Here is a 12,248-nt window from a genome sequence, read left to right on the forward strand (position 1 = left end):
ATGTAATAACGTGGTTAGCCTACTCAACGTAAATTACACACGAACAACATTAAGCTACTCACGCAGAGAAGAACGGCTGCTGCTGCATCATCATCCTCATCATTTCTGCTACACTGGCAGGGCTAGGGGCCAGGACTCTCCTCTTTGGGTTTTTGGGGGATGTTGCTAACTCCGGGTCGATAACAGGCACCACACCCGCAGTAGATGTGCTCGGTGTGAGGTCTCGCAGCAAGCTATCAAATACGGCGCATTTCTCGGCTTTAAAAAAAATGCTATGCGTCGCCAGGTGTTTCATCAGATTTGAGGTGTTACCTCCTTTGACAGTATCACAGTATCAGCTTAAAGCACTTGTTGCAGCTGCTGAGTTTGCATATTTTGCTGTGAAGTACAGCCAGACTTTGACCGCTTCGCCTTGGGCATTTTTAATCTGTAGCTCTGCTCTAAAAGAACGTACGTACCTGGACCCGCCTACTATCCTCGGAAACGTAAAATGATTGGCTAGAATCTAAAGTGTGTCACAGCTCAGGGAAATAAAGCACTGAAATGTGCGCTGCTTTTCGGTCTGGTTACTACCGTTTATGTCAGAACCGATACCGGTACCCATCCCTAATCATCACTGTATATCTCTAAAATTACCTTTATTTTTATTTTTTTTAGTTGTAAGTAATGTTTTAAACCTTTTCTGAGCTCTTTTCCCATCTGTAATACCGTCTTTCTAGTATATCTGCGTGTTTTTCTTCAAGATCCAGGAAACACAAAAACACACCTGCATTTTCTCTGCCGTGTCAAACAGTCAGATTTAGTGTTCACAGAGGGAAAGTGAAGACATCCACACGTGACACAGATTGTTGTAGAAAGCTCTTTGGGCTGCGTTATACCTGAACACACTGTCAGAATGACAAAGAGCAGCTAAGTAGTGGGTGAGGGTGAGAGACCACAAACCAAAAAAAGATCCCACTCTCAGCCACAACTTTCCAGTGTTAATGGAGCAACATCACATATCTACACAACACAGTGCTAGCTGCCTCCTCATAAGGCGCCCAACGTATGTTTAGAACATTATAACAAACTTAAACTCCTCAGACTCTTAAAATTACATCGAGATGACCACAAAGTGATAATTTAATAGTAAAGGAGCAAAAGAAAGAAAGAAAATTCGTGCAGACACACAATCTCCGATATGTAATCATAGCCAGGAAAAGGACTCAGTTGAAGCCATTATTAAAATAACTGTGATGTAATGTGCCAAGGGAGCTGAGTTGGATGTGTATGTTATCTCTCTGGAAATCAGTGAGTCTGTCAGCAGCATGTAACTGCACACTGCCACAGGTCTCTTTATTAAAAAACAGATGTATGCTGGAATTTATGCACAGGTGTGGTGGAGGGCCAGCAGAGCATTCATGACGTTGTGTGTGTTTATCTATGAATGTGTGGATTCATTTATAATTCAATGAGAGAAGTAGACGAAGGGAAACTGGTCTCGATGGGAGCAGCTCGAGGTTAGAAGAAAGTCCCCCTCTCTGCTGCAATTATCAAAAGGCGCTTTTTGCTGTTTCATGCTTGCATGTGCATTTATGCGCCTGTGTGTCGGCACCTGCAGCTTTAATTTTCATACCCTCATAAAGTTTGCAAACACAGACTCAGTCTTGCTGTGCCAGTGTCTTCTCACACGAACCTTATTCACAACAGCTATACTTTCGTGTAGCGGGTGGGGGGGTGTGTCTATTGGGAATTCACACCGACCAGCGAACCTGCACATCCAGTGACACAACAGACTAAATGTTCCAGAGGCCATCATCTGTCTACACCAGCTTCAAAGTACAAATTACCCAGATTACAGAGCGGCGTGGTTGCATGTGTGAGACTGTGTGTAGGTGTGTTCTTGTGTCTACCTCCGTGTCCACTGTGCACCGGTGCAAGTCATTGTGTCTGCAAATGTCCCACGAGTTTGTCTGAGTGCTGCTTTCGCATGTGCATGCCTGTGTGCGTGCGTGAGAGCCACGGAGCGAACATGCTGAAATATGTATTCCTGTTTTTACTGACTGGGAAATAATAGTGACTTTTTAAAATCAGAAGGCCAGGTAGTAATCATGCTTCCCTTTGATCCACGATCCTCACGGATCTGTCTAAATATACAGCAGACGTGTCCAGACCTGGCACAGCTCTTTAATCAACACCCCCACCTCGACCCCTGTGTCTGTGCATTTGTGTATTTCATAGACTTTCTGTCTGGCCCCATATTTTATGATGTATATGAGTACAACTCATTACTTCATAACCGGTTTGGTAAAACACAACTGTGTCACAGCATTTATTTACTGTTAATTCTTTGAAAGGAGCTGTTTCAGCAGAGAGCACGGTCTAGTTATGCAGCTTTTATAATCCCTGAGCTCATGTGTGATTGGAAATAACTCCGATTGGCTGATGGAGTGTGGGGTGAATGTTAGTGTGACCTTGTGTGTCCTTTACACAGTGACGGGAAATAGACGAGCGTCAGCTCCAACGAAAGCTATAATTCTGAGAGTCATACCGGCCAAAGCAGAGTACACACATCGTCTGTATCGCGCACACGCACATACACAGTTTGCTCAGTGAAGTCCTCGCTGTGCTGTAGTAACCACATTAATTGGGTTGTGTAATTGTCTGGCAAAGCATTGTGGGAAACAGCCCATACAGATCTGTCCCTTCACCTCAAACTGCTTTTTAAACACGGACCATCGTCATGACAGTCCTGTCCAGAAAAACGCTGAACATGTGTGTGCGTCTGATTTACCGCCTGTGTCTTTTTGTGATCCCCTGTTTGTGCGTGTGCGTGTCTGTTGCTTCTTTAAGGGAAGTGAGTGTGGTGGCCTCCCATCACCGCATGTCGGCTGTGGTTCAGCTGTGGTCCACCGCCAGGCCTGCATTTGGAGCTCAGAGAAAATACACCAGGGGCTCTCGCTGCTTTGTGGACCCGTCTTTCATCGGTTTGTGTGTACATGTGTATTTTGGGTGAAGCTTTGTATGTGTGTATGTGTTGTAGTGCACCACAATGTTGGACTCCCTGCCCCTGACATTTTAAGGCCTTTTGGCCCCGCGTCATGAGTGCGCGCTGTATTTCCAGGCTGAAGTTAGATGACCGGAGTGAGAGAACCCATGGCGAGGACAGGAAAGGCGAGGGGGATGAGGGGAGAGGGGAAAGGCGGGTAATTGAAGGTTTGAGGGTAATATTTAGGCCAAGGATGGCTGTTTCAACGTGTTTGCGTAACCTCCTTGAACTTAATATTTAGCCCCACTTTGGAGTGAGTATAGGGCACGCCACAGCAGAATAGAGAATGATAGAGAGGCTGAGTCCATGGCGGAGGTAATTCTCTGCTGTAAAGAATCGCTCCTCTCTTTGATTAGGAAGAGAAAGGGAGGAGAGGAGTGATGGAGGCCTGAGAAGGAGAAAAAGACATTTCCTGTTCAAAGGCCTGTGATGATCTGTTGGACAGAGGGTTATTATAATGCAGTGGAACATACAAGGCCACAAAGACAGCATTTAAATGACGCAATGCAGAAGGTGTTTCTTTGGAGCTGACTTTAAAGGCAGAGTCGATGTGGTGCAGAGAGAAAGGGAAAGTGGTTCATTATCAGTGGATTAGCTCTAACTCTGCAGCAGATTAATGATTGTGATTGCAGAGGGTTGCACACACTATAGAAGAAATGTGAAAATGTCAAAGGAATCATTTTAATGAATGATTAATATTTTGTATGGAGGAAACCGAGGTGGCTTTTATTGTTGCAGGTGAAAAAATCAAACAGTTTCATATGATGATGCTGAAGAACGGCGTGTCTGAACATGCAACTATTTATACACTGACTATTGCACACTTTCTATTACTGCATATGCATGCTTCTCCTCGCTCATAGGTGTGAATGTGTGTGTCTTCTTACACTGTGTGACTGAAGCTGCTACTCTTACCCTCACCTCTCTGTCAGATGACAGCTTTAAAGGATCCAGCTGCTGTGTGTCTGTGTCTGTACTTGTGTGCGAGACAGAGCAGCTCTACACGTGTGTGGTACAGTACAGTCTCCTGTCTTGTTTCTTGCGCCTTGGGGAAGCACTGTCAGTCAGTCAGCTGAACGACAGTAAAGACAGAACAAACTCCCTTTAAGCGAATGGAAAGCTCTGCTGTTAGGAGGTTTCAGGCCCTCGTGTTAGACAGCTCCTCTGATTGGTTAAAGCTTATCTGATATGGTTTGTGTCTTTATCACACTCACACAATGAGGTTACTCTGGGAAATCTATGCCTGCACACAAACGTACTTGGCCAAGCTCACATGGACACACATCCAGAAAAGATGGTTTAACAACTTTGCTAATTTACCTGGGAGCTGATCGCCACACGGGGAGAAAACAAGGCCGGACATAGCAGAGCAGATATAATGCAATTAGTTGTTTTGTGGTTGTATTTATAAAATAATAGTTCAGTGTTTTATTCAATACATTCATTTGCTTTAAAAAGTGCAGATTGATGCTCGTCTGTGTGCTTTTATGTTCAGCTACGTTTGTCTGCTCTGTTCATTGCCCTCTATAGAGTTGACTGTTGGCTGTGAGCAGACACGTCTAAGATTTGTACAAACTTTATTGTTACAATAAGATGTTGGGTACAATCCAAGCTCGCTGCATCTGGCGATTTTCTGGAAAGAATAAGTTCCACCAAGTAGAAAACCCATCAAACCCTAATTAACTTTTGAAGTGGTTTTGAGGTATTGGCTGGCATCTTATAGCATTAGTGAGGCTGGCTGTTCTCCTTAGGCCTCATTCACCAATATGTGTATGTGTGTGCATGGTATGTTCTTATCCTGTGCAAAAAATAACTGCACATGCAAAATTATTACCGCTGACCAGTGTTGTTCTTAGCACCATGTGGGTGTTAGTGAATCCTTCTGATCAATCGCACCAAATAAATCAGCATGCTCATGCATTCTGCATACTAGCTGCATACTGTCACGCCCCCGTTTCTCTATAAAAAGAAACACGTTTAGCTCGGGGTGAAGGGAGGGAAGTGGATGTTGCAAGAGAGGAAACTGCAACACTAAGAAAAAAAGGTCTGAAAATGTGGTGTCGGTGTTGGATGCCAGAGAAGACATACCTCTCCAAAGTGATGATGGTTGAGAAAAAACAAACAAAACCAAAAACAGGGGTATAGCATATCGTTTACCCCGAAACACTCACTCTGGCTAAAGAACAACAAAGAAGATTTCTGACAGTAAAGATAAGAAAGACAGAAAAACTGATCATAAGAAAAAGATGGTAACTGGGACAAGAAATACCTGATCTGTGGGGATGGACAAGAAATTCATGGCAATTATTGAAAAACATCCATATTCTTGAGCATTGAGACGGCAGGATTACTACGTCTGTCAAATTAACACATTGGCAAAATTGCAAAATGCACCGACAGAAGATGAATGTTCTGCAGGTAATGATGCGTTAACATCTAAACAATGATTCAGTCAGTTCATTTCAGTCATGCATATACTGGTCAGAAACAAGGAGGGGTGAGAATGGGGGCCGTCTGCTGAGAGAAATAATGCACTGTAGCTGCAGGTGTTGTAATTCAGATGTTGGAGGCAGCTTAATGAGAAATATCTGTTAAAAATGCTGTGACTGTTCAGAGTCTCCTCCTTCCTCTGACACTCAGCTAAGTTTAGTATATATAAGTACTACAAATACAATCTAAAATAAGGCCACCCACAAAAATACCTTAGAGTTGCAAAACTGACACTTTGCCTCTTTTTAGTAAATACTAGCTGTAGCTTTGTAAATGCAAAAGCAGGATTGTGATAGATTTGTTTGTAGAGCACAAATAATTTGATGCACATTTGTGCGTAAAAGGTTTGTATTCATGGTTTACTCACAGATTTGTGCTTGAGCTCTGATTCTGAACGAGACCCTTATTCAGTTGTTATTCTAAGCAATCAACCTGAGTAGAGGTTCACACTTCATGCACTGATATGAGACTGATATTGTTATTATATCACCCTCCATTGAGTTTTACCAAACACACCTCGATACTTATTTCTGTCTGTAAGAGAGATAAACAAACAAACAGCACTGAAAACGTACGGCCGCCTCAACTTGGCTTTAATGTTCATTTACGTTCTTGCTTGTTTTTGATGTTGGCGTCGCCTTTGCAAATTTTTTGTTTCAAGACCGAATGCACTTTTCATCTCCTTTGTCTGCAGTCACACAGCCACCTGGTCTCTCGTGTCCGTCTGGGTCTCTATCGCTCTCCCCCCTCTTTCCTTCTGGAATGCAGCGGTGGCCGTCTGGTCCTGCTCATCTCTGGGAGCAGTCAGCCATCTCTCCTCGTCCCTGCTCCGACTCTAAACATTTGGCTAGTTTTGGCAGATTTGTTGATTTTTGTCCCCTCGTATTTTCCCTCCTGTTGCTGTAAAACTGATACATACTCTTTCAATTAGACTCCCACCACCACCCACCAGTCAGAGCACTAGTGTGGGAGTGGGGGTTAGCAGAGTAAGTGCGTTGTATATTTTATTAGTGAAGTGAAAACACACATAACCTGGTCTAGTTCTGGGAGAACCATCTGCTGTCATGTTTTTTTCCTGGGAAGCGCCGCTCAAAGTTAGCATGTGAAATTTGAAGCTCACAATTTACATGTAATGACCTACATACATACAGCAACCGCTCCAAAGGAACAAACAAGGCAGTCATGCAAGTTTTATTTGTGGTGGGTTTGGATAAATCCTCCCTGTAGATTAAGATAAATAAAGGCTTAAAGCATACAAAAGGAAGCGGATAATATGTGGATCTTGCATGTGGCTGCAGGTTAGCTGCTACAGGTTAGCATGGAGCTAATCCAAACCAAGGCAGCCAAAACTAGGACCTCATAAAAATAAATTTTACCCACATTTAAAGTTAAGACACGGCTTTATCCTCTCTACTGGCTTTGCAGAAAGCTCACCAAATGTAGGTTGAGCGTGTGCTTTATGTTGGACATTTTTCCTACCTTAGCTGTAAATAACACATGACTCCAAGACCATAAATAATAGTGTCACTCAACCATGCCCCATTCTCATGTCCTCTGCTTGCTCTCACCACAGGCTTCTAGAACTGCCTAGACAGGGGCCCCCAGACTGCACCTTTACACACCCACAATCAAGAAACCACCATAAAGTGCCCTAGGAATGTTTCTGCAGAGCCGGACAGTTAAGTGGTGGAAAGGCAGGATCACAAACGGGAAGACGTCATAATAGATGGTTTGGGAGCAGATATTAGAGGACTCCCCGTGTTCTTGCAAACAAAACACATCATACATGCACACATGGAGATGAAAGCACATTTATGGACAGGCGAATGCATGCACACATGAATATGCAGCACATGCACACACTGCGCTGAGGGGTGGACAGTATTGATGGTTCCCTCGGGCATCGCGCAGACGCATCTGTTTCTGTCCGGCTGACTCTCCACGCTCATAATTTCAAGTAAGTCATAACACAAATTATAAACACATATCCCTCAACCGTGACACCTAGGAATAACAACATGCAGTGCGCTGAGCTGATTTAGGGTATGCTGGGACTCCTAAATCTTTACCTTTGCTCCTTTCTTCCCTTCCTCCTCTCCTCTCCCCTTCTTTTCTTCCCTCTTTCCTCTCGCTCATGCAACACAGGTGGCACTCAGTCTTGTCAAACACTCCCTTTCTCCTGCTACCTTCATCTCTTGCCATCTTTTTTATTGTTTGTTTTTCTCCACATTGACACATCCCTTCTCTCCAACTCCACGGTATCTCTTCACATCTAAACCTCACTCTTTGATGTGCGAACGTACCCAGTTAACCCATCTTAACCCCTTTTGTCTCGCAGAAATCTGCCTGACCTGACGGTGCACCGCGTGCCTTTGTAAAGCGCTCTGAGCAGCAGCTCCACCTCGAAGATATCTTCATCACCTCTTCTGTCTCCTCGTGCCTCACATCTCAACTTCTTTCTTTCCATATTGTCTCGCCCCAACACACACACACTTCACATCACACAGTCATGTACTTTAGCCATCCATCTCCCACGTCTGTAGATTCAAATGTCTCAATATGTCCCAGGGACCATGAAGCTTCAATTGGAATCACATGTTGTAGCCGAGCTGAGAATTTCACCCCTTATAAATAAAATGTCAGTTCAGCTGTTCTGCAGAACCGCGCGTTTTCCTCACAAAACTATAGTTGAGCTATCTTTATCTCTCTTTAAGGCTGCGCAGTTGTTTGTCTGAGCGTCGTGTTTATCACGTCAGCTAAGCTGCAGTTACCTCGCAGAGCAGCTTTTTGACACCAGGGCTCCAGCAGTCGGATTTATACGTCCTTTTATTAGCATACCTCATGACCTTCCAGTGCTCGGGTTTGACTTTTATGAAGACTAATCACAAGTTTGTCATGAAAAACCATTTCATTGTCACCCTTTCAATTGGGGGGGGGGGATGAAGATAATCCTTTGTTTGTCTGGGACAGGCCAAGTCAGAGTTAAGCAGGGAGTAAAACCAGAGAGGAGGAAAGAAAGAGGGTTCACCCACTCACGATCAGCAGATAGAGCATCTGTCTGTGGGGGGGGGTGCCTGACAGATGAATCCTGTCTTCTAGATTAATGCAACTGTTCAACAACGGAGGCCAAACGGCCACTTAAATTAGATGTGATTAAATACTCCAGTGTGATTCAGGTTCAAAGACTGTTAGTAATACTAATCAGCACACACACACAGACACACACAATCACCGGCTGAGGATGTAGGAGACGAGGTTTACAGGCAGACTAATCACAATAATGCCTCTTTTTTATTGTTTTAGGAAGACATCGCTCAGCAGATCCCGCAGCACCACTTAGCGAGCAGCCACAAGGAGACTTCACTGTAACGCGCTTTGTTCATTTAGAGACTGGAAGCGATTTAGCTTGCATTGAACCATGGCACCACTCTGGCTCAGAGTTTTGTTGGGCTCAGAGCGTCTCGGGTTCGATCAGCTTCTCTTGGGACTGACGTAGGCGAACGCAGGTGTAATGAAGGTGACAGCAGCATATGCCACGCTTCAGCTGTAATGTGACTCACGCTGTAATTATATTTGAGTTTCATTGCTGCATTGACATAATGAATGATGAATTTAAATAGGACTGAAGAGAATTACAGGACATTTCTTTAGATGGAGGAAAATTCATCCTTTTTTATTATTAGAAAACACAAGTTTATTCAACAGAGACGGTGTAAATGTCCTTCACGAAGGGCTCAGAAAGTGTCTCTGCATCTCCTGATACATTCAAAGTGGGGTTGATTCCCTGAACGTTGAAAAGCACTCTCCTCTTGTGCCGTCCTGGCTTTGCCCGCTGTTTCAGCTGTTTAAACTGTAGAAAGTCCCGTTCTTAATGCTGTGCAGTAAAGAAATACTATTGCATTCAAGCATTCATGCTGTATTTACTGCAGCATGTTGACCCGTAAAGATAAAATTCTGCAGCTCCGTTTGTGTGAACTTTATCTTAAAAGAGATCCGAGCGTTCGCTGTGAGGCTGCTTGGATGCGGTTCAATATTTTTGTGCTTCCATGTCTGGCAATGTGGTGTAAAGATGGCCATCCTGCGTGTAGGCTTCGGCCGTTAATCTGACACAGTGTTTATGATCAGTGACATGTTGTGCTGCATTCCTTGCCCATATATGACTCTGTTCATCACCTCCTCTCTATGGGCACTGCTGTTGTGCCAATCTTTAAAATCCAGAATTCATCACGTTTGTTCAGCTTTGTGATGGTGAACAGTATCAGGACGGATTTATAGACAGAGTATTTTATATGGACTCTGTATTTATTTATTTATTTAATTCTTTAGCTGATTTAGACTAAGAACGGCAGCTCAAGAAAAATAAGCCTGCAGTCTGTGTGTGTGTGTGTGTGTGTGTGTGTGTGTGTGTGTGTGTGTGTGTGTGTGTGTGTGTGTGTGTGTGTGTTCCCATTACAGTGAGCATTAAAAGGAAAAACACTGGAGGTGTGGGGAGACGAAAAGTGTCACTTTGGTCCTGCGCTGTGATTAATGGTGTGATTAGCTGCTCCAGTCCATGTCAGAACCCACATGCATGCACACGCAAACACATGCACACGACACAAGTACACACCAGTACACAAAGAGCTATTAATGGCCCTGAATGGGAGAATCCAGATGCGGCCTGCAGATAATTGTACTAAAAACATCAAATGTGGAGTCCCAGGCCAGCGGGACTTTATTCTGAGTTCAGCGTGTTTATTTTTCGTAATTTAGTTATTTCTGCAGGGACTTAAATCATGGAATAAAAACACCGTAATGCAGGTCAATTTTTAATAAAGAGCGAAGTGTATTTTTAACGCACCCTCCTTCCTCTTCCTCTCCTCACACAAACCCACAGATGACCTCGACATGCTGCTTTAATACCCTCTTCATTTCAGATTTAACAGTCTGGAGTATTCAGCTTAAAATAACTGAAGTGTCTACACTGTAGGTATGAACCGGTGAGCTAGTTTGGTGTGATGATCATTCAGACAAACTTCTCAGAAGATGAAGACAAAAACAATCATAAAATGAGCTGACGTGTATTTTGTAGGAAAGTGTGTTTAGAGATTCTTTATTTTCGTCAAAGAAAACAACATAAAGAGCCAAAGCAGAGGTTTGTCCATGCCCGGCTAACTGTGTAATGTATATGCTTACCAAAGTCTGAAAACAGAATCTGTTAGTCACAAATTTCGAGCAAACACATCCTGCTGATGACTGTGATGAAGAGTCATCACTGATCTTCCCCAAACACACAGACTTTACGCAACATCAAGTTCTGTGGGATTAAATTAGTACATCTGGTTGTGTGCATGATGAAGTTCGGTGGTATGTCCTCCTCGCCCCCCTGCACCTGTGCACAGTCATTTGAAGCCACCCCCTCTGTGCACAGTCACAAACATGCAAACACACACAGACACTGTGGGAACAGGGGTGACATAAGAAAGATGTCATATCCTGCTCAGCCTGCTCCATTAGGTCCTATTACACTATTGCATGCTCGTGAGTCATAGTAAGGTACCACAAATACTACACTTAGCCGACCACTTCAAAGATGTCTGCTTCTTCTCTGTGGAGTCGCTGTCTGAGTTCAGGGAGCATTAGTGAGCTTCCTGTGAGGGCTGTCTGCAGTCGACACCTGTCTGTTTCCTAAATATTAAAAGCGTGACGTGACTTGCTGTTAACACTTTACCCATCAGTCAGTACGGTCCTTTTCTTTTTCTCACCCTGTCAGGCAGCAGGCTTTGCTTGCAGCCATCAGTGAAAAGGATGCCAACATCGCCCTGCTAGAATTATCCTCCTCCAAACGCAAGAAAGCCCAGGAGGAAGTGATGGCTCTGAAGAGGGAGAAGGACAGGCTCATGCACCAGCTCAAGCAGCAGGTAAATCCACCATATTTATCTACAAAGCTGTTTGTTTTGCCTTTTGGTCACATAACAGATTCTGGCGTTGCTACTCAAAGCAGGGCTGCAAATGAAAACCTGCTGCAGATCTTGATCGTTTACATTAAAGATACCTCATGGGAAGAGTTTTAAAATAGGAACAGATAGATGTGAATAATTGCTGGTAGTTAACGGAAAGCTCCACGCCTCTAACCACACTTATTGCATTTAGTCATCAAAAAGTTACTCAAGCAGAAGCTGTGAGTCCAGATCCACATACGCAGAGCTGTTCCCTCAACAGTCGTGTTGCAGTCGCACACGTATGTTTGTATCACCGGTGAATCAGCAGCAGACTTTTCTGTCTGACATCTTGCGGTGAAACACAGATAAATCCCAGAACACGCGTGTACCTACTCACCTATTTCCCATCCTAGCTCGCAGTGTGACACGGCCTGAGAGAAGCATGTGGATCATTAAGGTCTAGTCAGACCACATCAGTGACTGATCCAACATGAATGTTAATAGTAATGAGCTAACAGCAGGGCGTCCATATATACGATCTCCTGAGTCACAGGGGCTTCTGGGAAAGATGGTGCATTTAAAAGTCAACAGATGCAGTGGCTGCTTGTGCATTTAAGTGCAAATCTATGTTTGTGCCTCGTAAACGGGAAAGAGGTTCGGGGGGGGCAATTCCATTTGAGGAATTTCAAGGAAAGCCTATTATCTGTTAATCGCCATTGGATTCGTCATGTTTTCCCGTTGGGTAACTAGCAGTTACAGTACACCTGATGATGCGATGAGCTCTAATTGCAACGGTGTGGTCTGTAGGC

At 44.0% G+C, this 12,248-nt stretch overlaps 1 protein-coding gene across 1 annotated transcript in view; it reads left to right on the forward strand.

The window, feature by feature from the left end:
- LOC102793035 (ERC protein 2) overlaps nt 1–12,248 on the forward strand; it is a 158,419-nt gene that overhangs the window by 100,862 nt on the left and 45,309 nt on the right. The window contains exon 16 of the mRNA XM_087834055.1: nt 11,271–11,418. Coding sequence (XP_087690181.1) covers nt 11,271–11,418 — 148 coding nt within the window. The remainder of the gene's footprint in view (nt 1–11,270; nt 11,419–12,248) is intronic.

Source organism: Neolamprologus brichardi, chromosome 20, assembly GCF_056152115.1.
Source record: "Neolamprologus brichardi isolate AB-2024 chromosome 20, ASM5615211v1, whole genome shotgun sequence".
Classification (NCBI taxonomy): Eukaryota; Metazoa; Chordata; class Actinopteri; order Cichliformes; family Cichlidae; genus Neolamprologus; species Neolamprologus brichardi.